Genomic DNA, 26,063 nt, shown 5'->3' with positions numbered 1-26,063 from the left:
GTCTCCATTTCCTCAATGTTAATTTTCTGATATTGAAAGGGAAGTTTGTGTATATTGTGTATATTTTCTTTACAAAGGAAGAAAAGAAAAAAACAAAAAAAACCCCAAACCAAACAAACAAAACAACCCACACAAACCAACACACAACACAAAAACCCCTAAAGCTATCCTCCACAACTCAGAAAGGGGGCAGAATATAACTATGATGCACTCAGGGCTTTTTATGCATGGATGCTAGTGATACCAAGCATGAAAATGCAGTTTGCAGATCTGCAATGTTAAGATCAAACTCATCTCTAGTGTAAAAAGGAAAAGAAAAAAAAAAAAAGAAGAACAGTCTTTATGTCAAGGTGCAAAAGACAAGACAACTGTACAAAGAGATCTAACGAAATTTAGTTTGGTGCCATCACATCCACTCCAAAGCAGTAAAATGGAGGGCAATGCTAAATAATACTACTCATTTAACAAAAACTACATAGATCCACTACATATATGTTCAAAGGATCAATATATAATTAAAATATTTTACATCTACATTTAGAATATTGCAATGTAAATACAACATCAAGAAACTCAAATTTTCCAGAAATCAATCCCATTACAGAACTTCCTTTGGCTTTTTCTTTCATGTCATTTCCCATATTTATTTGCAAACATTCAACATGTTTAACACATTTAAGCACATTTTCTGGCTGCTACCCACCTCTCAAAAAAACCCAAACCAAACCAAACCAACAAACAAAACAAAAAAAACCTGCAAGGCTCAAAGAATTACAGGTTATGGGATGTCCTGTATCACTTTTTTTTCCATTAAGTATATCTAATGTTAATTTCACACATGAAATACCTACTCTTTTACTACAAAATGCATACCTAACCTCTTGCTTCTCCCTTTGGGAAAGCCAACCTTGTCAAGGAGAATCTAATCTTAAACATATTAGGCTTGAGCATATTAAGACAGACATACACAAGCTCTTCCCCAACTTTCTCTTAACAGAAGAGTACTCAGCTTTTGCCTTAAATTATTTATTGCATGACCCCAAAATAAATCCTGTAATTGGGAAAAACAAAAAGGAAAAAAGATTGAAAACCCAATTATCCACCCACTGATCAGTACCATATATACAATGTAAAGGTAACATAAACAAAAATTTTAAAAAAGCTGAAATAAGGGAAGAGAGAATACATAGTAATCTAACTATTGTTAAATCAGCCATCTCAAGTTTCCTCGCCTTTGAAGTGAACTTATGAAAAGAAAAAATACCTACTGGTGTCTGCCTGGCTGCCCACGCTGATGTATCTGTCATTTCCAGGCAGGGCTGTCTGATAGTACGTTGCCTCCTCTAGCTGCGGAACCTTGGCATTCTTTGCTGTGAGGAAAGCCACAGCCAACTCCAGATTACCATTGCTGTCCTTTAAGCATCAACAAAACAAAAAGTGAGCATCCCCTCACCCTTTTTTAATTTTTACTAAACAGCAAAGGACAACATCACAAGCAACTTAAATGATCAGTGATACACTGTATTTTCAGAAGAAATCTTCATTAAAAATAAAGTTTCCAAACTGGACATATTCATCATACATCACTGGTTTTTAACTAAAGACCAAACATCTTATAAAAATTTACTTTGGTAAAATTCCACTTACTTCAGAAAAAAAATTAAAAGTCTTGTAGTGTAGGCCAACCTCTCAACAAGCATAATCTGTACATGCTCAGACTTGAACAGCAGTCATCTGAATTCTTCTGAAAACTTACCATGCCATTTTTAAAGCCAGAAATACTGGCTTTTGAGAGGCAGTTGTAGACACAATTCATGCTGAATCCGAATCAACAACTGTATATGCATATACATGATTTAAATTCACTATATCCCCTTTTACCATGTACGAAGGACTAAAAAGCTCTGCTTGAGGGAGACAAGGCATTATTTTATTCAATTCTATATATATTTGAGGAAACAGAATGCAGAGAACTGGCTTTCTTTACCTGCATTAAAGAACTCTTCTCTGCTGTGTAGGGGTTTATAATGGTTGAAAACAATATTGAAAGAAAACAACTGAAAGTTTGCAAAGGAAGAAAAGTTCAAGGAGAGTTCATTCTACATACTGAGCAGAACCTGTCCACTATAGAAAACTTAACTACATCTTGATAGGAAAACAATTCATCAGGAGTTGACTAGCAGTAGCACCATATGTCAGAAGACTTTAACTGAAGGTTAAAGGCAAGTCATACCTTTCCTGTCTTTTCACTTTTGGACACTAGAATAATTTTTATATCAGTACAAAACAGATCCAAGATTCCTTCTAAAGTGAAGTTATTATTTTTTTCATTGATAGGACAAAAGGAAATGGTCCCAAGTTAGACCAGGGAGATTTAGACTGGCTATTAGGAAAAATTTCTTCACTCAAAGGGCTGTCAGGTGTTGGAACAGGGTACCCAGGGAAGTCACCATTCCTGGAGGTATTTAAAAGATGTTTAGAGATTACACTTAGGGACGTGGTTTCGTGTGTACTTGACAGTGTTAGGTTTACAGTTAGACTCGATGATCTTAAAGGTCTTTTTACAAAACCCCAAAATCGTTTTGGTTGGAAAAGTATTCAAGTTGGGAATGGAACAGAAGGAAAGAAGAATAAGTAAAGAGTAGGGTTTCACAGGGAGTTAAAATGTTTACAATCTGTAGCTACAAGTTTAACACATCTATCTTACCTTTAGTGCCTGTTGCAGTACCTGGATGTCATTGATACCAGTGATCTCCCTCAGCTGATTTAAAAACGTTTGCTGGTGCTAAAAATAAAAACAGATTATTAAAACAAGGTAAGAGCCAAATGACAGCAAAACCAAATACTTACAAGGCTATGCTTCTCTAAAAGTATCTCCATATAAGCTTTATTCACCACAATGGGACATATCTTTTGTTACTCAAGTTTGTCTAAGTTTCTCAACTTGGGCAGTTTTAATTCCCAGCTGTAATAGGTTTGGTTGGTTGGTTTTGGTATGTTCTCTTTTTTTTAAAAAAAAAAAAAAAAAAAAAGAATAACCATCAAAAACAAAAACGCCAACCACTACAACTGGTGATGGGTAAGCTTATGCAACATGGGTTTAAGCAGCCTATATAAAGCCACAATTGGCTCTTCTGAACAAATAAAACTCTATAGTCTGGTTTTCAAAGGCATCCGGGGAAATAGTTGACTGAACTCCCATCAAAACCAATTTCCACTATTTCCTCAGTGTAAACAATTCTCAGCCATTCCAACCTCAAAACTAAAAAATTAAGCCTTACTGATGATATAAGTGACTTAAGAGAAGTAATATAAAAATCTCTACACATAACTGAGTTTCTTGAGACTAAAGCAAAGCCTTAGGAATACATCGTAGCCACTTTCCCAAACCATCTGAATGCAACTCTCCCAAATCACATCAGTCAGCATCCACGACTAAATTTAAAGTAACAGTTGGATTTATAAAAAAAAAAAAAAAAAAAGAGGTTCTGGGTCTTTTAAATAGTCACTTCATAAGAATTCTGAGGATTTAATTTTATTTTTTTTTAAATAAAAATCTGGTCCCACTCCTGTGTAGAGCCAACAGAGAGTTTCCTGCACTCATGCTCAGATATCAGCTCACTGAAACAAAATGCAGGTACTAAACTGGAACGATCCTTGAACTCCAGTTAACCATTAAAACCATGAATACAGCGGACTGATCATTGTTCCACACTAACAAATTCCATTCTTCCACATGGGAAAAGGAGAAAAGCATGACGGTATTTGTAAGTTGCTCTTTTTTATTTTCCCACAACATGCTGAGATCAAAACAATAATTTCATGTATACAAGACATGACTGTGTGAAGTGCAGGGTTTTGTTTGCTAGACAAAAAACGTATTTCCTATCAGTGACAAAAACATTCTCATGTTACTCTCCAAATTAATTTTTAAACTCCGACTATAAATGCCTTGTGGCCAATTCTAAAATACATTTAAAATTAATTGTTTTGAATCAAATAGTCAAATACCCTTATTTTCTCCTTATCACAGCTTTCTATAGAGGAAATTAAGAGCTGCATGAATGCGGAATTCCCCAGTGTGAAATTAACCTGGCAGGCACTACTTCATGCCCTAATAAATTGAAATAGAAGGCATATAGTTCAGGATGTTTATGAATTACATACACAATCTTCCCTTCATTTATGATCCTAAGGTACACTGCTAACAATCCAATTTGCCTTTTTTTTTTTTTTTCTTTTTAAAAACCCTGCTGTTGGCACAAGAAAAGTGAAATGATGCAGGCAAACAAACTCCCACTCTATCTCCACCCCTCACCCCTCATTTGTTTACTCAGTGCGTTTCATAGCACTGTACAAAGGCAGGACTTGTTTCCTCTATGAAGTTGCTTTCCTGTCCCTAAGTCTGGCAAGAAGCAAAAAGAAAAATAAAGCACTCGGGAAAAGTAATTACAACAGGACTAAAACCGGCAGAAGCAATTCAAGGGCAGTGAATGGCAGAAAAATGCATTTCTTTTTGTATTTGCTACCATCATGAGGGTTAATAAAATGGAAAATAATTTCACTATAAATTATTATAACAAGTTATAACAGATTTCTGTATCTTCCACGATATATACAACACTATGAAAGGCTGGCTGGAAGATACTCATTGCTCACAGAGACTGAGAAGAGACAGAAGAGACATAGTTTACCAACAACCAATCAGCAGCTCAAAATATTGGCTGTTAATTTATGAGCACAGCTGCAACTTATAAACATAGACAACCATAGTTTATATCCAGGTTTCAGTATTCCAGTGAAAAGCTGTGGTTTCATGCCCTCCTCCCAAGGACATACCCCTTTAAATGATCAGAACCAGGTCCAGAGATGGTCCCTTCTCAGCAAAAAATGTAGGTACCTAAATATACTTTTTTAAGACCAAGAATTTAAGACATTCAGCTCCAAAATTTCAAACTGATAATTAAGTGAACACAGAGAATCCTTACGAATCCTAGTTACACATGACAGAAACTAAGAGGAAAATAAAACATTATCCTGAATACCTCAAATGAAATGAAACTGCTTTAGGGCCACAACCACCTGATTAGGTATTACTGGCTTTTCAGGTAAGTGTAGACAAGCTGCCATTATTCCAAGTTATTTCAAACCACACAAAAGTTAAGTAATAACAATACATCTCTGTTGCTCAAAGGGCTAGGAAAAAGCAACAACAACAAGTATAATTTAAGGCATTTCCACCTGATCAGTGTTTTCTCTTAATACCTGCTAATAGGCTGAGAGGTCTTCAGAATAAATTCTGAAACAGCATAAGCTAAAAAACCTCTTCAATGCAACATTAAACTGGTGGCCTTCTCCTCCATCTATTCACCATTCTCCCCTGTCATCTCAAATCTATCATACCCACACCATCTTCACTGCAACTGAACGTTTTAACTTTTACTTTTATTCTCCTTTACTAATAAATTACCAACATGTAATTACCCATGAAACTATTATTACAGGTAATTCCATTTCTTTTCATTATAAATGACAGCGCAGGCAGTCACTACCAAACCCCTTCCTCATTCATCAGTCAGGAGAGATCAAATTTTCTTTTTCTGTCTTCACTTAAGAAGTTTATGAAACACAATTGCACTCATATTCAAAGAGCTGACATTATTTAATTCTTGATGCAACTTTTAGTGCATCTGCACCATACTTCCAAAGTCAAAACAGGTGAAGCTTATTTCTTTTGAGTTATATTCCTTTAGTACATGCTATTGTACTGTATAGAATGATTGTTTTAAAATATGCATTTTATTTTACTATTACCTATGACTGAAGTTTGAAGATCAATTTCTAATACAACTGCTAAACAGTTAAGTCTCTTCTGTATTGCAACTGATATTTAAGAATACTTAGGACAGACTTCTACACACAAAGCAAGCCATCCTCCTTACTCCAACTAATGCTCTACCAGTTTACACCTACACTAGTAGCTTTACTCTGCCTGGAGCTTGTGCTATCTTGAGCTGAAGTGATCATCACACAGAATCCCCCAAATGTCCATAAACACCAGTGTAGCTACTCTAAACAACTATGGTCAGAATTCACTCAAAGGCTTATGAAAAATACCGAATAAAAGCCCATACTATGCTAAAGCAAAGCTAAAAAAATAAGGCAGCTGTCTACAAGTGCTTAGAAATGTCTGAAGCATCTACATTAATATATGTTAATTACATCAGGTCAGTGAGGGAGATTCAGAACACAACTAGCAGTCCTAACACAAACAAGTTGTTCCTGTTTTTTGAAATACAGCTCTTCCCTGATTCCTTATTTTTTTGTAACCTTGCATTAGTGAAGGTTCAAATTCTGAATTATAATCCACTGCTCTGGAATTCAGTTTCATAAGCAACCTCTCTCTTCAAATGCAGATGCAAAGAAATTATTCCAACAGAACCAGGTGCAACTCTACTAGTGCAAAGAAGCCCACTTATGCTCTTTCAGAGCTTATTTGCCTGTGGCCACTTCTGTTTGCCACCCTTTCCTCAAATTTTCATGACAAATTCCATAGTTTATGATAGCACAGATCCTCCAATTCCGTGTGTCAATACTCCAAGTATATCTGCAGTGTACCTGCACCACCAAACATGTTACATTATATATATATATGCACATAAATATAGCAACATACATGCACTTATAAAACATATAGTCCACATAGCTAGCATTGCATCTGAGCTCTAAAAAAGCCCCAGGACTTGGTCTATGACACCAGACTGCTGGTGTAAGTGCTGCAGGGCAACCAAAATGCCAGGCCAGACAAAGGAGATGGGCCAACGATGCCCTAGTTGTCCTGAGACCCAGCTGCCTCACACCCCTCAGTCCCATCACATCACCCAGCAATCAGATCCCCAGGGCTTTCATGCACAAGCTACTCCCAGTCTTCCCCCTTCCTCTGGCTCCCCAAGCATGCAATATAAAGGCTTTGGGAGATTTCAACTAACAGGAAATTCTCCCATTTTCCTGGATGCAAGCCACATTTGTGTATTAGGAATGCACGTTCCTCTTCCCAATTTGTTCCTTTTTCAGCCATCCCCCCCTTCCTCTCAGGAAATGCCCAATTAAGATTATCTGGTTTATAACCTCACACAATAGGATATTCAGTAACTGTGCCAGAGCTAGTGAAGCGGAAAAGGATCTACACTATTATCTGCTTAGAGAGATACTGTGCTCAAATTAGTTCTGCAACAGTACTGTACACTTTGATAAGTTATCGAAATCAAAGCAAAAACATTAAGTACACAAATGTTTTTTTGGACAAGGTAAATCTCATAAATTGACTAATTTGGAATTATACTGTAGATAGCCACCTTTTGATCTGTTTATGTTCTCATCTCTGTAGCTTGTAAAGAAGTACATGGAAGCTTTGGCTTTATTCATGGCAATATCCAAATATTTTTATTTGCAACAAAAGGCCTTTCAAACTTAAGAGATAAAACAACCCTCTTCAGTTCCAAAGAACAGAATAAGTCATATATTTAATATTAAATCATATAGTCCAACCATTACCAGAAGTAAACAGGGCTTACTCTCTCACATCACAGTTCATTTAAATAGGACATAATGAAAATTATCTATGGGAATCCCTTCCTTCAAGGAGTGAAAACGTTTACTACAGACAAAAAGAAACAGGGTAAAATGTGAATGACAAGAGCAGCACCTTGACTAGAGTCCCTCCACACAAAACCCGCTTGCTTTAATTTCTAGTGCAACACCAATTTAGAAGAGCTATTTGTTGGTGGAAAGTTCAGATTACACTGCAAAAGGATTTTATATTAAAGACAATTCTAATGTAACCTGAGCTGCAGAAACCCTGGCTAAAGGTACATTTGCAGACAAGTGGCTAATAAGCCAGTTTTCTCATATGATGTCGCTGCAATCAGAAGAACACTAAGAAACTAAAGGAACGTAATCCTCTAGAAAAAGGATTTAAATTTCTGCTACAAACAAAATATTGTCAACGTACAAAGGATGAACATACTAAAGACCCTCAATTACTAATGTGAATGTCATTTTCTGCCACATTAGTAGTATCTCTCAGGAACAGTTAAACAAGCAGCCCATATACACTGCTGAGCATCGTGGCTTTCACCAATACAGACATATTTGCCAGCTTCTAAATAAGCTGTTGGTCAAGTTCCAACAGGAAAATAAAAACTAACTCTCTCTGTGAAGATACTACATTGTATGTAACACAGGAAAACACACAGTCAACTAACTCCACAAGCTTTTTCATGTCTTTGCTCTTAACATGGCTGTGCTCAAGATTTTTCTCTGTGCATGCTTGTGCATATGCTCAGTGAACACAGACGTATAAATTTTGTAAATTAAAAAAGTGGGTATAAAGTATACATATACTTCAAAAGCAGTATTTTGCTAGTGCAAAGATCAAGTTAAATCTCTGCACTGGCTTTAAGGTCTTCATTCTTACAGCACCTCCTAAATTGGTTCCTTTGCCTGCTACCTGCTAAGCAAGTTTCCTTCTGTGTAGTCATGAAAACAGAAACCTCTTATATGACATGGTATCCTCTAAAAAAAGTATGTGAAGGTGTATTTTTATCCACACACAAATGCAAAATGCATTTCAGCTTTGGCTTGAAAAAAAATTACCTGTGGAGAGCAAAGGACATGCACAGACTTCAAATTTTCCAAGGAGTGCTCTGCAGACTGCTAAAACCTGCCAATTACAGCAGCAGCTCATCCAAAGTGGCTAATTACCCACCTGCAACTGGACTGAGAGAAAAATTACTTCAAGGAAGCAAAAAGACATACTCTATGGCAGTAATTTTCAGCCAGCCACAGCCTGGATCAAATGAAAGTTTAATAGGGAAGAGGCTTAAGTGCACTACTTACATGCATACCTTCCTCCCTGAAAAATTAAAGACAGTATCCTACTTAATCATAGCATTATACAAACTACATTAATCATGACACTCAGAGTGCTCTCTGAACATTTCTATTGTTTCCATGAACAGAGCTGTACTATTTCAACTTAAAATGCCTTAATAAGCAACTTTTCAATCAATTTCAAGATTTAACACTAAGAATTCTATACAACAGGAGATCATGCAACGATTTAAACACTCACTATTCTAAGCCTCATACATGTGACCAAAAGAAGTTTCATTTACTCATAAGATTTAAATTTATTTTAATTCAAGCTAATATTTAAACTTCTTGAAATGGGATTTTTAAAAAGAGACTTGAGTTTAGTTTGTATTTACTGACACTATAACATAAGTGCATCTCCAACAGTCACACATATTTAAAAAAAAAACCCCAAAATTGAAATGTGAGCCAAACCATCTCAACTGCAATGAGCAGGAACCTATCACTTCACAGGGGGAAAGTCTGCAACCTTCCAAACTATTCTACCTATAGGAAGAAGTATCTTCACATCCTTTCTTCCACATTAGACACATATCTTTCCTTCACACAGACAGCACAGGGAAGGAATGAGACCCTAAAGCCAGGTTTCTTAACACATCTGAAGGAAGTGCCAAGCATCACCTTATTACTGTGTAGGTCTTCCTAGGCAAATTTTGCAGTGCTAAAGAATTGGAGTAATAATGCAGCTTGGATAGGTACCACTGACTACATGCATACTTACAATAACATGGAGAGATTCAGAAAGCAACAGAAACATACTTCCTTGAATAAATTTAGTGGATTTTGTCTCATTTTATCTCGTGTCACAAAAGTACTGAAACTCAGCCCTGGACTACAACTCCATACCACTTGCAGGTCACCTACTGCCTGTATGAGAACTAATCATGCTCAGTTTACATTAGCAAGAGATTCAGTTTTCCCCAGTGAAAAAGAACCTAAACAGCAACAAAGAAGAAAACAGTGGCTCAAAGCAATATGAGTAGTCACTATAAAGACACAGCAAAGTAAACACTAGAAAGAAAGCAAAGACATTTAAGCTAACTTACAAGAACATGACAATAAACTGTGAAATGCGAGCTGGCTCACAAATCTTGTCATTTCCATCAAAGCAACAGGGTTTAAAACCAATCCTCCCAACTAAACACTGAACACACAAGAGAAATGTAACTGAGCCTGCATCTTAAAATGAGCCTAGGAACTGACTTAGGAGCGTTGCTTGAATGGAATTGCTTAGTTCCATATTTCTAGCTCTTACTGATAACTATTCCTAAACAAAAAGGATAGCAACCTTAGTACTTACTGAAAAGATAAAAGGTGTCAGCAATGTGAAATTATTTCAAGTTTTGAGGTCTGTGTGTTTTAAAACACCATCACCATTTCTCACACTCCTCAGCACAACAGAGCTTCCCAATAAAAAAATTTTCAAGCTGTGTCTTTGTCACCCAGCTCTTAATAATAACAACAGCTCTAAAAATTAATTAACACAAAGCCAGTGAGATCTTTAGTCTCATTTAACTAGATGCAAATTAAACTCTAAGTTGCATTCCCTGGAACTGCCACAGGGAAGTCTGCCTTACAAAAATTACTTTTTTTTTTTTTTTTTTTTTTTTTTACACACTCCAATAACTGTTACAGCAATCAGCAAAAATATCTTCACTCTGATGCAGATCTGATCAGTGATTAGAGTTATTGGTGGCAGCATGGGTCTTTCAAAGAACCAGGACACATTATCGGTAAACTGGATATAAAAGGATTCCTGAGACCTGCTTAATCCATGTGCCATGCCAGTGACATGCTCCAGATTCAGCCTGTGTCTCAGTCCCACCTCACTCTGTTCATACCACAGCATCAAGAGAGATGCCAACAACATGCACAAGCCACAGCAACTTAAAACCACTGAGCTCCATGATAGGTGACATTATACAGACAAAAAGAAGAAGGAAGCTAGAAGATGACAGATAAACAGCTGTGTGTATATATAAAAAATGAACACATATTTTCCAATGACTACTGGCGACTTTCTGTTGTATAAGTTTTCTTTTTTTCTTCTTTCCCTTCTTGTAAAAGTTTCCTACTTTTTCTCATATTTATAGATATTTACCATCATGCTTAAGCATTAAATTTTACAGTGTCTGCCCAGGCAGTATCACCAAGACAGGCTTTGTCTCCCCAGAAAACAACTACTGCCCAGGCTATCAATTTTACTGTAGCTGTTATTGAAACTACCCTTTTGAATGTCTTTTAAACAATTAATGAAATCTTGTCGTTCTGAGATACAAAACAATACTGCAAACCACATTTCAACTTTCCATTTTGAGATATTTTCCTTTGCATCCCAATCACAGTTAACCCACCACACCAACAAGCTTTTTGGGCTTCGAGGCTCTTCACGGTCCTTTCATTACCCATTTATGATCTGTCACTGAGAGGGTAAGACCCACCTCTTAGCAGTCCTGCTAGTTCATTCAGGTGTTTAGCTTTTATATGTTTCAGTTTTGTTTACTTGTTTTTCATATAGCCATCATGATAACCTCATTCTACTCTCCACAATAGAGAAAAGCTTCCAAGAAAACATCAGGTTAGGCCCTTTGTTCTCCTTGCTGACAACAAGGACGACAACCCTAGGAACAAAACAAATCAACTCTTGAAGTTAGAAGGGTCCTCAAACCAGTGGGATGCCAGTCTCTATAACACTTGCAAACAATAAAGTTTAAAGGGTCTGTCAGATCACAAGCTGTTCTGACAAGTCAGTTGTTCTCCCTCGGTTTTAGCTCGGGCCAGTGTCAGCCAGCCTGGGCTTGGGTTTCCAAATGCCATTTGCTCTGGCCACAAGCCACTCCTCCCTTTAAGCCAGCACTGCCACTTGCCTGAACCTCCAAGAAGCCAGCTTGGGCTCTGAATAAAATATCAGAAAGCCACTCTTTGCTTTTAATTAAATTTCCTGATTACTTCAAACTAGGGAAAGGACAAAACCATTTCCACTGGATTTAACTGTTGTGGAGCAGCAGCCATATGAGAATGAATTGCTTCTCTGCCTTTATTTAAATCCTATTTTTACCCAGTGAGTGAAACAGAGGGGAGAAAAAGCCTCTTAAAATACTCAGCCTACTTAGGCACTATTGCAGAAAACTTTCTCCAAGAAGATGTGAATATAAAATTCAAACAGCAGCAAGGATCTGATACAGTTGGTGTGCCTTGGTGGTCAAACCTGCATACCACTTAAACAAATGCACACACCCAAGTCCACTCCCACACAGGCTGAAACCTGCTATGCTGTAGGTGTTCACATCCAGAAAGATTTACTGCAGCTGTTAGTGGCACAAGTATCAAAGATCTCACCTCAAACAACTCTGCTACATACCTTAGGTAAGCAATACCAGGAAGATATCACAAACAATTTTGCCACATAAAATTCTGGATAGCACAGCACAGAAATCCTAAATAAAAGTTAAACTGAACTTTTGAATACAGGTCTGCATTGCAGAGTCCACAGCAGGGAGTCTTCTGGACAAAGAGCTCAGCTGCCAGGTTTGAAGAGAAAGGGAAAAAAAACACAAGCAACTTCAGAAAAGCTTTCCTATTTAGTCCAATTAAAAAAAAAAAAATTACTAACCTGATTTCCAAAGAAAAGGGCTTTGTGCTCTCAGAGTGTGCATGTACCCAGGCATACCTGCCTTCCTGTCTTGGCCCCAGTAGCCTGAGGGCCACCTCCAGTAGCTGGGCCAAGCCTCAGGCTCCCCAACACCCTTGGTAGCACCTCAGGGCTCCTCAGCACCTCTGCCAGCCAGACCATAGCTCCCTGTCACACTGCCTGCTGCTATCCACTGTCCCAGCCAAAAGAAACTAGGAGAGATGACACAGGGGCTGGGGGAAGAAGGGCAGAGGGTACTATCTCCACCCTACTACAGGCAGGTCTTCCAGAGATGAATTTACCCCACAGCCTCAATGGATAACCCCCCACCACCTAACTTTTAATCTGATGTGCATTACAAGACAATTCCATTGAAAAAGCCAGGCACCATTACTTGCAATACTTAATAAAATTATTTAACAGCTTATCCTGCCCCCTAATCAATTTAAAAAGAAGTCCAATGAAGAGACACACAGTTAGCTTGAGGGGAAGAATAAATACATAGATAAACAAATAAAGTCTGCAGAAAAACAGGACTACCCATAACATTAAGCCACCTAAAATCCAGGACAGCATTTAACAGGCTGCCTGCAAGGTGAGGTATTTCTGACAGCAGTTCCAGCTTCTCCAGGCAAGGCAGCCTTCCCTGGGTCAGGCATTAGGAAGCTGCTGGCAGGTGCCGCGTCCCGGCAGAACGGCCACCGCTGGGAAGTCACTCCGTGAAGGTCAGCGAGCAGCTACCATGTTCATTAGGTAATGACCTCAACAGATGCAGATGACACGAGAATTAAAATGAGCCTAAAACACAATGGAGACACTACAGTATTTAAAGATGTGTTGAGATTTGTACTGATGATCAAGCTATAACTTCACTACCTCACAATTAAAGAAATAGGAAATTCAGCAGTGCACTCCACAAAGGGCAACCAAAATTTTAAACATTGCCTTTTTGCTTTTTCCTTGAAAGAAAACAAACTTGAGAATCTCTGGGATTTTTTTTTTAATGGACTTTGAATTACCTAATTTTAAAATGCTTACTTGCCTCAGCCCCCACAGAAAGCTGAACATGTCATATTCTAACATGTAAGGGCATACGCTAAAGACTCTTGAGATAACTTTGGTTTATAACTGCTATTTTTTATAATTTAGCCCTCCCGGTCTCCCCTGTCTTGTTGGTGTCAGTATCATCAATAGTGACTCTCTGCCACTTCTCATCAACACCCACCTAGCTGAAACTTCACAGGCTCACTTGACTACTAAAAGGAGTTTGAAAGACCCCATCTGAAGAGTTCAGATTTTTTAAAAAATAGTCTGAAACATTAAAAAATTAAAATTCTATGCTGCCTTCCTTGCACCAGCATTACACCAAAACATTCCCCATCAAAAACACCCAAGAGATAATGAACTCCAACAGCAAAATTCTGAACCCTTTTCACCTCAGTAAGGTCACAGAGTAAAATCTTTTGGGCTTCTTGGCTGGGGACAGCAGGCAGCTGCAATCCCCTTCCTTGGTCCATAACAGCTGAGCCCATCAACTGCACCCCCAGGCAGCACTAGGAAGAAGGTGGCACATGTACCAGTTTCCTTTCTATCAGCCCCAGAAAAGCAAAATGGCAAATTAGCAAGCATTGGAACTGGTAATGATGGGGAAATCTATCCATCTTTCCCATCATTAAATCCAGAGGTTACTCAGTAGACCAGCAGATTGTAGTCTGGAACAGCAGACAAGGCAAGATTCAAGCAAGGGGACAATTATGGTCCAGCCAGTGTTGTCACATGAGATGTTCTGTGGCTTTCAGCCCCAAGTTCCATAAAATACATGCAAGACTAGAGGAAACACAAAAGCTGCCAGTAAGATGTTGGTTATATTTTAATTTTCAAGCAAGTAAAGAAATACGGAGAGAAAGAGAAGACTTAATTTTAGTACCCCATTAAAAAAACCCAAAAAACTCACAAAACCAAAGAAAAAAAAAAGACAAAAAAAAATCCAAAGACAAAAAAAAAACCTGACAAAAAAAGCCCAAGAAAAAGCCCAAATTAAGAAACCCCCCCAAAAAAACAAAGAAAAAAAACCCAACCCAACCAAATAAAAAAAGAGAACCCAAAACAAAACCCCTCAAAATAAACAGAAATACCCAACAAACAAACAAAAAACCAAACAAAAAACCCAAACAAACAAAAAAAATCAAACCACAAAGATCTAAGCTTAGGTGCCTGAATTTTAAAAAGTCTGCTGAGTACTATTACCAAATAATTAGAAGGTTTTAAACGTAAGGTGATGATGGTGAGAAAGTCTCTAAATGCAAAGACCGTGGTCCTCAAATACGTGAGAAATTACAAGAGACACACAAGCAGAATTTGAAAAACAAACAACAAAAAAGAAGCTGACAAATGGGAAAGTAGGTAATACCAAGGAAAACAGCTCTGCAAGCTGTTCAAGAACTATTTAGAATTTACAAAAACCAAACAAATAAAAAAAATTCCACAACACCAACACCCACCACAAACAAAAAACCCAAAAGCATATTACAAGATGAAAAACTTTCTCTTACTTCCCATGATTCTGTACCAAACCAAAAGTCAACATTTGCAAGACAAAGAAATAATTTCTTAGTCATTATGTGAGACCACTGGGCTACAATGAAATACACAATATTCAGTACTGTAACCAGGCTATTTACATTTAGTGTGTTAAACCAAGTAAATTTCCAACACATATAGTCCCAGGAGAAATTTTTTTTCAAAGCAGCTAACTTTCTGAGGAAAAAAATGAAACTAAACGCAAAGGAGAAATGGAGTAGCAGCCTGTTCTCACCATCTCCTCCTCTTACAAAGAGGATGGAGAATGCCACATGCCTGTGAATACCTGTCCTTTTCCAGCTGCTTACTTCAGAGCACTCTAAAAGCATACACCTGACTGTAAATGAATACTTCATTTAACACTTTTTTTTTTTTTGGCTTAAACACAGGGGAAAAAAAAACAGTTAAATAAACTCCTCAAAATTATTATTTTAATTTTTTAAATCAACATTTTAATGAAATTAAGAAAGTCAGTTTTGGTTTCAGAATAAGAATATAAATTTTAGCCCAGGTACCTGACTTCAAGTCATACAGTTGTGAGAAGAAGAGATACCACAGAAACTGCGTGCTAACTCAAGCCTGGAATTTACTATATTCACTAGAAAGCAACAAATGGCATTAAATACAGCAATCCAAAACCTTTACATCTCTGACTTAAACCCTGCTGTCAACTGAACATCCGGTGTTAATTAAAGGGACTCCTTTGGATTATGGGGAACAACATGAGCAAAATGATGACATGTCAGTGGGTAGGAAGGTGCGAGGGGCACATCACATGCCCTTGTATCACATGCATTCACTTCCATATATTCTGCCAAGACCAAGGTAAAGTATAAGCGTCAGTTGAATTTAAATAGCTATGGATCATAGTTTGGAAGCACTAATGTCTCTCTGAAAAGCTTTTGTTAAATACATTGTTCTGTCTTCATGTACTTACTGGAAAGCCTAAAAATATGCTTTCACCTGATGGCTAAAAAGCTTTAGTCAACAGTATTTTAAACATCTGAATTTGCTTGACACTTTGATAAGGTTGACTGTTGCCAATTAGTTGACAACATAAACATTTTAGAAGAAATGTTGTGCAGAGTATGATTTTTCTTCAGCAAGAACTCACCAGCTAAAATAATTCAGAAATCTACTATAAGCAAAACCATCAAGTCAACACTGTGCATCTTGGAATAAAAACTATTGGCATGTGCATACCAATAAGCTGCCTCAAAAAAAAAAAAAAAAAAAAAAAAAGTGGTTTACATACACAAATCTGTGTCAGGCAACGTTTCCAGAGTAAACCTAGTTTTACTCTAGCCTTCAAGATGTTCCACACTGCATGTTCTTCAGAATACACCTCTCCAACATCCTTATGTTATGGATATGTATGGATACACTATGGAGGGCTACATTAAAACTGTGGACACTGAGTGTTGCCACATGTCAACAGTGATGTATCTGTTGAAGTCCCATTCATCTGGTAACATCAGGTTTCAGGAAAACTCTCATGCTGATGGCTTTAAACGTGTTCCTGAGTTTCATCCATTAGGCAAAGAAAAGCAAAAGTATGTAGCCAATGTAATGTTCAAAACACTGAAAACTATGAAACCTAACTGAAAAAAAAAAATCAGTACCATCTTAAATTGCAGGAGTCTATGTCTAAATAGATTTAATATTTTCATTGTGATTTTCAAACCACTGGAATTTGATGTTACTAAATACATGGTGGAGAACCAGCCCGTAATTAAACAGGCAAGAACCCTCAAAGCCTGCCACAAGCAACTGAAGGTATCACAGTATCCTGCTCACATTTTGTGCCAGTCTGTCCTTTACACCATCTTAGAACTCAGTATTTCCCACATAGCACTTCACTAGAATCTCAGTATTGACTCAAAACAATGATCAACATTTCCTTCATGTTCAAAGCCTAAACCTAAAGCCTAAAGATTCTGTACCTCACTCACCAGGAAAACTACCACGTAGTTCACTCTGTTTAAAGCACCCCTCTCTCAGAAGATACAGCTTTGCAACCATCAGCAGAAGGCAGCACAACAGATGACAGCCCAGTGTACGCTGAACATCCAGGCAAGGAGATGTCACCCACTGCAGCAAGGGAACAGACTTACATTCCCTTTATTTCCTTCTGAAAACTGGGATTGAAAGGTGATAGGGATGGGATTACTTAAAGAGAAATTTATTGAAAAATTTCTATTTATGGTGCATAGAGCCCTTTTTAAGTGTAATGCAAGTTTTGAAGTCCTCAAGAAATCTACTGACAGACAGGAAGCCTGCAATACAATGAGAGAGGGGAAATTTTAATGCAGTAGGAAAACATTTTAGATGGTGATTGTACTCAACCACAGCACACTCTGTGGCTGCTCTCTCTTCTACCTGCAATCTTTGCTGAGAAGTGTTGACACAACATAGATTCTAACAACATTTATATTCAGCACAGCAGTAATGTAAGGAAGTACTAAAAAAGTGACACGTGCTTTTCCAAATGCATTGGTGCCAAATTGAGTTCACCCTCAGGAAGATTACTGACAACACCAATTTGTGTGGTGTGGTTGATATGCTGGAGGGAAGGGGACCTTGACAAACTTGAGGTGAGCCCGTGAGAACCTCAAAGTTCAACAAGGCCAAATGCAAGATCCTGCACCACAGTCAGGGCAACCCCAAGCACAGTTACAGCTTGGGCAGAGAATGGATTGAAAACAGCCTTGAGGAGAAGAACTTGGGGGTGTTGGTTGGAGAAGCTCTACCTGAGCCAGCAATGTGTGCTTGCAGCCCTGAAAGCCAACTGTATCTTGGGCTGCATCAAAAGATGTGTGGCCAACAGGGTCAAGGAAGGGGATTCTCCTCCTCTACTCCATGTTCCTGTGAGACCAGCACCTCTCCCATGAAGACAGGCTGAGAGATTTGAGGTTGTTCAGCCTGGTGAAACGAAGGCTCCAGGGAGAACTTACAGCAGCCTACAGTACCACAAGGGGGCCTACAGGAAAGCTGGGAAGGGACTTTTTAAAAAAAGAGGGCATGTAGCTACAGGACAAGAGATTATGGTTTTAAGATTTAGGCTAGACATCAGAAGAAATTACTCAGGGTGAGGGTGGTGAGACACTGGCACAGGTTGCCCAGGGAATCTGTGGATAACCCATTCCTGGAAATGCTCAAGACCAGGTTGGGTGGGGCTTTGAGCAACCTGGTCTAGTGAGAGGTGTCCCTGACCACGCCGGGGGTTAGAACTGGATGATTTTTAAGGTCCCTTCCATCCCAAGACATTCTATGATTCTATGAAATTAAGTTGTAATTAAGTTTTGTAAAAAAAAAAAAAAAAAACCAGCAAGACATGGTATTTGCCAGCTTGATTCAAGAAACCGGAAAAAGTATATTCTTTCACTTGGTATAAAGCCTGAGTTTGTACCATTACACAAGGCACAGCCCTACTAGCCTGTTCAGTGGTAAAGCATCTCACCTCTCACCTTTATTTCAGTCTCACAACTTCAGATTATTACTGTCACCATAATATTTTTTTTAATAATAAAAAAGAGATGAAGAATTTATCAGAAAAGTTCCACCTTTATGTAGTTTTACCTGAAACTGTTGTGATTGACAGTGCTAGTTTTTCCCTATTAATTGAAAACAAATGGAAGTTGTTCCCACCCCACCTATTGCACACTTAGCTCTCTGGCAGAAGTCACATATGAGTTTTCTTAGTTTCACTGAACTCTCCAGTCAAATATTTTCAACTCTTTTCAGATACCGACCTCTTTAACAGCACCCCATCAAGTGTAATCAGCAGCTAAGAGAAGCAGACATTAATGGGAAAAAAACAGCTAAGGTTTACCTTCAATTAATAAAATTTTTAAATACATTGTCACAAGCCTCTCCTGTGTAACTCACGTAACACTCCGGGCTTGCCATTTGAATCAAGATTCTTCAGCCCTCAGTGAGAAGCTGAATCCTCTCACATTACACATGTCTATCGGCTGACTAAGGACCATCACACTGTTAACTTACTCACTGGGTTTGGATAGGGAAGCTTAACACATTAAAAAACAAAAAAAACCAAACAAAACCAAACAAACCAGTCAACAGAAAAATCACCAAACACCACCAAAAGAGAGAAAGGAAAAAAAAAACAAAACCCAAAACTGAAAACCCCCGAAACACACACACAAACCTCCCATGTGATTCAATGCAACCTTTCCTGCCCTTAAATTATGACTCTGGTTATCACAAGAGAACTAAAAAGTGAAAGCACTCAGGATACTTTCGTTTCCCAGAAAAGACACTCCCACACCTCTTCCCTACTCAATGAAAGTAGAAAAGCTTTTCCTGTCTCAGTCCATAACCTGGCAACACATGCATCCCCTACTCTGCTTAAGAGCTCTGGTTCGACAATAACTCCATTAACACCTTCCCGCCTTTACCCCCCTAAAACAAAATTAAAAAAAAAAAAACACCAAATCACAACCCCCCCAAAAAACAAACAAAAAAATAACCTGAAACCCAAACCAACCCAAAAAGCAAAGGCTTTCAAAGGAATTTATTGCTGCATGGAAACACACAAGTGAAGACATTTGCTTTTAAGCCTTCTGTTTACTTTTTATGCTAAGGAATAACAGGAATACGTCATGTTTGACTCTTAGCTTTTGTCAGAAAACCAGCTGGGAATGGCAAACATCTCTACTACAGAAAGCTAAGAACAATTAAACATACAGAAACCTTGAAAGCAACCCTGGACGCCCCTATAATCCTTTCATCACAGGCACCACCAGCAAAGATTTTAAGGGGGTGACTGATGCAGCATCCCAAACAATTCCTGGCACAAGCAGTGTGTGAGGGTTAGACATCTCCCAACCAGTTCTGCAAAGGTTTTGGCCCAGACTGCAAAGGCAGCCTCCAAGTGGGCTAGACCATCAGGTCAATTTTACACCTCAACAACTGCACTGGTCCCCAGCATCCAGGATGTTTCCCACCCCAACCATTCACGTTACTCAAGTTAGAGAGCCAGCTTCTCACAGACAGAATAATCAGACAGTTGACTCTTGGATGGGTTCTTCAGTCAGGAAGAAAAGATTTACTCAAAAACAGAATAAAAATTTGTATCTTTCATTCTATCTGCAGTTAGAGAAGTCCATGAACACCAACTGAATTTACAGTACTTTGACTATTTCCTGCCTTAACATACTTTTTAAGGCTTAAGATTGCAGGAAAAGCAACTGTTTAATTACCCTCTCATCTTTACAAAGCACTTAAAAATGTGAAATATTTTTCTATTCTGAGATATGACTAGTTTGCTTTTTGCCTCTTCATAGGGACTGGTGGGTTTTGTGATCTTTTTTAACTGCTTTTCCTACCAGTTGCAGATACAGGGTTATCCTAAAAATGTATTTTTTAGGAAGCACTGAAGTTATTGCTAACTAACATTGCAAACCATCAACAGAATAATGCATAAACCTTACATTTCAATATTCTATAGTAGTATGTGCTTTATTCTTGGGCCAAAAGACACTTAAAGACATGATTTTGGATGCATGCTAGTGATAGTACTACAGTTGTAAACCTGTGCTACCACAATCAAAATAATTGCTTGTTTTTCTAGAATGCAGCGTGTTTTAGCGTACTATTAAACATTTCAGAAAGGTGCAGATTCATAGCATATACCAAAAAACACCAAGACTGTATAGCTACAAGAAAAAACAAAACAAAAGAACAAACATCCACCAAACTACATACTCATGCTCTCCCACAAAATTCCACCAGAATATTCACAAAACCAAGAGGTATTCAGCTTACTAATTTGACAAGGGTTTTCAATATCACTCTGAATCAGTGACCTTTGCACCTTGCTCTAGTGTTCAGGAAATACACAGGAGTCTATGCAGAAGGTTTAATAATCACAATATAAGGTTATTATAAGGTTTAAGGTTTATAAGGTTTATATTATAAGGTTTAAATCACAGTATGATTTTTTTAACACATAATAAGATGTGTACATCTAAAAGTGTGACCTTGTACCACTTAAAATAATTACGACAAACGATTAAGTAGTTGGTACAAACATAACCTGTAAACCAGTCTGATTATTCTGCTTATCCTGGCCCAAAAGAAGTAATAAAGTTTTCAATATCAGCACCAGCAGGCACAGCCCCCCTCCTCCCCATATTCAAGTCCACCATGCAAGAAGCCTGCCTGTCCAAAGACAGGCAGCCCATTTGTAGGGACACAGGTAACTCATCCTCAGGACATGACCCAGGGTACAGATAAAAGAGGACACCCACATGCTGGTCACAGACAAGATCACTGGCTCTGGCTGTGTGATGAGACCAGGAGCCTGCGGCCTTTCAGATCCACTGGGCCAAGGGTTAGTCAAGTAACCCACAACTCAACTGATCAAATCACCAAGATTTTAAAGGCTGTATACTTAAAAGGCTGCTACCTATCATGAAAAAAAAAAACCAAAAAAAACCAAGCACAATTCCCAAAACACCTGCCTTGCATACCAAGTCCTCAATAGATATTCATTGCCATTTCAATTGTTGGAGACATGTGACTGTATCATATTCCATGTGAACAACTACTACAGTATTAAAAAGTCAGTGACTACTGCCTTCAGGAAGGAAAAGCAGTCAGTACCATATTATTAGTTAAATCTTTCAATAAAAAGTATGTCAAATAAATAACATATGCAGAGCAGAAACACACACATGCTAGCTCAATTTTCTTCTTAGTATCCAGGAAAAAAGCACGGGAGTAGTAGTAAGTAGTACTAGACATTGTTTAACACTATATGTCACTTTAAGTGGTAAATTTCCCTAAAGGTTTGTGGCGCTTTTTTTTTTTTTTTTTTTTAAATGCAAAACAACCAAAAAACCCCCACAAACTGATCTGACACACCTAACTTCATTCTACTATTCCTGTGATTACACTGCCAAGATGCTGCTGAATCACAGGTCTGAAATAACAGTGGGTGTGGGAAACCAAAGGACAGATAAACCAGAGTTTAACTCCATGTATCAATCAACACTCAGCCTCCACCCAGAAGAAGTAGAACTTGATAATACACATTGCTGAGAGGTCAGTTAAGTGTCACCCTTTAAAACCCAGCTTCCTCACTCTGCTGTTCCGAGATGACCATCACAATAACTATCAGTTGAAGCTGACTGCATTGCTGAAATATGTATGATCTGTCTACACCACTTCCAAGTTCTAGAAAAATCACCATCATCACCAATCTACTGTGTAAGGACCAGAGGTAGAGGGAAGGGTCTATGTGGCAGGATGTGTAGCCTGGCACGGTTTTCCTCCACGAGAAAAACAACACTCAGGTGCATTAGTGCAAGCTGCTACCAAGACAGCAGTGCAGGACTGCCCAGGGTACAGGAATCCCAACACACATGCACTGCCGTTTCAGCACCAAAAAAGGTTGATAAAAAAGGATTCTACTGGGCAGAAATACAGATAGGACAAAACCAGAAGCTATTTTTTTTTCTTCTAACTTCCCAGGCCATCTACCTTTATTCACATGCTTGAGTCTTAAGAGGAATATTACAGGTAACCTACAGATACCTGACAACATTAGAGAAATACAAAATAGTTGTGAGCTATAGGAATAATGTGATTAATTATTTGCTTCAGGAGATAAATTACAAGTTTTAAGTAGGAGTCAAGATGACCAGTAAACATGAAAGAAAAAAAAAAAAACAAACCTCTTTTGATTCAGTCCAGATGCTTTAACTACACAATAAACTAAAGATAGCTTCAGTGGGAAATGGGATGTTTGTAGTTAGAGCATTTATTAATACAAACCTACATCTCCAAGTACTGCTGAAATTTGACACATACTTCCTGTATGACAGTAAGAAATCATCTGATGAACAATGTTGGCAACCACAGTTCTGAATAAGGTATGCTGATGACTCAGGCATCTCTCAGAAATCCAATAAACTTCTGCTTGTATGTGGTTTCTTCACACTAACAGAAAAGAATTATAACAAACTGAGGTCTCCAGAACAAACTCTCGTTAGTTGTGGAGCATGGAATTTTCTTCTTTTGCAGAAAGACTATGAGTTAGTGGTATGGTAAACTCTCTGCCTTTCAAGCCCACTGTACCTTCAAAATTTTTGTGCTTACATGCAAATTAGCTGAGCAGTGCTAAAGTTTGTTATCCAACTGGCTATGCATTAGTCTTACTAAGCAGAGATACCCACTTTGGAGTCAACTAGGGTTTTTTGCAAAATATTCTCAAGATTGGCCTTCTTCCCCACTCCAGCATGCAAGTACAGATAAAGTGAGTAATTGGGAGTTTCAGATACAATAATCAGAGATCCAGCAGAACTAAAAAATAAAATCCCTGCCATCAAAAAAGTTTGTTATTTTATACAGTTTTTCTAGCTACTTCAACAAGTAATCAACATACCTAGACACTGATTACAACTTTAGAACTACTGTTAATTTCATTTTTACTGCAGTATGGATTACCAGGTGGTCTATCATAATCAATCTTCATCCACCCTCTAAGCTTATACTCAATTTGAAACTAAAGCAATCCTGAACTACTGACCTGAAAGTAGTTTAGCTGAAAACTGCAACATTTCTTCTTCAATATTATTGACACAGCAAATAAGCAGCTTTGACCAGTGTCTACCAGGTATTATGTAACAGAGTATCAGATAGAATAATTAAGGGATATTTAACTAAAGCATCAACAACAGGTTTTGTAAAAGATAACCTTGCTCATGGAAGTGATCAGGTGCATAGAAGCAACAAATCAAGTTAGTTGTTCAACACAGAAGACATACACCTAGCACCGGACCTGGCAGCAAAACTCTGCTGCCTTACCCTGCTAGCACACCTCAATTTAAAATACTACTGACCGAGGAAAAAGGAGACAGAATTTGTCCTTTCAGCCCTTGCCTTCCTGCTGAAGAGGACAAAATCAGTGCTAACTACTTACAACTATGATAGCACTCTCTGGTGAGACACGCCTCTCCCTCCAAATGAGCTTCTTGAATCTAAGTTGTACCACTTGAATCTATTATGCCTTAATCACCACATTCCCACTGTCCACTCGTGACTGGAGTCATTTAAGTTCCACATTGACTATACACAAGCACATACACCTTTATCCTCTTATAAAAGCACCGTATGCCATTAATATATGTATGTATAGGTATCTGAGGGAAGAGGAAGCAGTCACATTGCTGAGCAGAACAGCTGCAACAACCAGTGACAATTACCTTTTAAAAAAATGGGGGGGGGGGAAATTACTTCAAAAGTGCTGCCATTTAAATTTAGGCTTCTTTTTTCCAACTAGTTCAGTTCCCTCAAAGCGAAGAAGAGCTGTAGAAGGCATCCATTTATTTTGACAAAGAAACCTTTTCCAGCAACTCCTGGTGCGCAGAAAAGGATTCCTTGAAGGCTGCCATGCTCCTAACCTCATTTCACGACGCACGTAACCCCGAGTCCCTGAATCTAGCACTTTTTTACTCCAGCAAGGCCCGTCACGGCCCGCCGTGTGTCACACGCTGGAAATAGCGTTCACCTTTAGCAGGCGCGGCTACCGGCGCGGCAGGGTCACGCCGTCCATGTGCGGTAGCATCTCCCTCCCGGCCCAGGGCTCACACCGGAGACCCGGGTGGGACCTGGCTGCTCCCCGTCCTGCTGCTCCTCAAGTGCAACAGGCCCGCCTGAGGAGCCGACGCCGTCCCAGCCCCGGGGGCTGCCCGCTCGCCGGCCCGGGGAGCGGCGGTTCTGCCTTGGGACGCCGACTCGGAACGCGGGGTTGACCTGGGGGCCGGGGTGACCCCTGGGCCCAGGGCTGAAGCGGCGGAGGGTCGGGAGAGGCCGGGGCGCGGGGAAGGCCAGGCCCCCGCTGGGCCGGGGGAAGCTTCCCACGGGCCCGGGAGGCGGCGGCGGGGCGGTGAGGTTGCGACCCCGTCGCGGGGGGAAAAAGTTGCCGGCGGGGAGGCGGCCGAGGGCGAGGGCTGCCGCAGGAGCCGCGCAGGAAAGCGGCGGCCCCAGGAAGAGGTGGGGGCCAGGCCCGGGCGAGGCCGGCGGGCAGGGAGGCGGCGAGGGGCGCGCTGCCGGCTCCCAGGCTGGGCCTTGGCGCAGCGGGCGGGCCCCCGCGGCACGGCGGACCGGGGCTGGGCCGGTGTCTTACCTTGGCGGCGCCGCCGGGCTGCAGCACGTTCTGCTCCACCGTCATGGCCCCCGCGAGGCTCCCGGCTGCGCCCCGGGCTCGGCGGGCGGCGGCGCCGTGCAGCAGCGGCTGGGCCGGGCCCGGGCTGGGCGAGCGGAGCAGGAGGAGGCGGCGGAGGAGGAGGAGAAGGAGGGGCGGCGGGAGGGGGAGCCCGAGTCACCGCCAGGCGGGCGGGCCGCCGAGGCGGGCGGCAGACATGGGGCAGCGCGGATCCGCTCAGGCCCCGCTGTCACTCCCAGCGCAGCCGCCCCCGCCGCCGCCCAGCGTGCCCGGAGCGCCGAGCGCGTTGCCGGCCCCGGCCCCGCCCTCGGCTTGGCCCGGGCTGCGCTGCTGTCGCCGTCGCCGCCGCCCGGTAGCGGCTCCTCGGCGGCGGCACCGCCCCGCGCACCTGCCCCGGGCGGAGCCCCCCGCCGCGGGTGCCCCGGCCCTTCTCGCTCGGTGCCAGCGGGACGGCAGCTGCTCTGCCGAAATTACCGCGACCGCCTCCATCTTGGTGGCGGCACGGCACGCCACCTCGCACCCTCCCGCCTCGGGACAGAGCTATGCTGCTCTCGGACCCCGGGGGAACAGCCCGGCCTCGCAAAGGGTCTGGGCTGCCCCTTTGGGAAGGAGCCCGCGTCCTCCCCGGTGCGGGCTTCCCTCCGCCCCTCGCAGGGGCGGCCCCACCTCGCGAAGTTTCCTCCGCTCCACAGCCGCCGCCCAGGAGAGCCGAGGAATGGCTGCGGC

General features: G+C 40.4%; 1 protein-coding gene across 2 annotated transcripts in view; it reads right to left on the bottom strand.

Annotated features, from left to right (window-relative positions):
- Positions 1-25,521, bottom strand: part of USP25 (ubiquitin specific peptidase 25) — an 89,586-nt gene extending 64,065 nt beyond the window's left edge. For both annotated transcript variants that reach the window (XM_030447678.1, XM_030447687.1), the window contains exons 1-3: positions 25,299-25,521; positions 2,708-2,785; positions 1,269-1,413 (exon numbers count right to left, since the gene is read on the bottom strand). In XM_030447678.1, coding sequence (XP_030303538.1) covers positions 1,269-1,413; positions 2,708-2,785; positions 25,299-25,343 — 268 coding nt within the window. In that variant the 5' untranslated portion in view covers positions 25,344-25,521. The remainder of the gene's footprint in view (positions 1-1,268; positions 1,414-2,707; positions 2,786-25,298) is intronic.
- Positions 25,522-26,063: the final 542 nt, after the last annotated feature.

The sequence above is a fragment of the Calypte anna genome, chromosome 1 (assembly GCF_003957555.1).
Source record: "Calypte anna isolate BGI_N300 chromosome 1, bCalAnn1_v1.p, whole genome shotgun sequence".
NCBI lineage: Eukaryota > Metazoa > Chordata > Aves > Apodiformes > Trochilidae > Calypte > Calypte anna.
The sequence above is the reverse complement of the archived record's forward strand: the minus strand, read 5'-3'. Positions and strand labels throughout refer to the sequence as shown.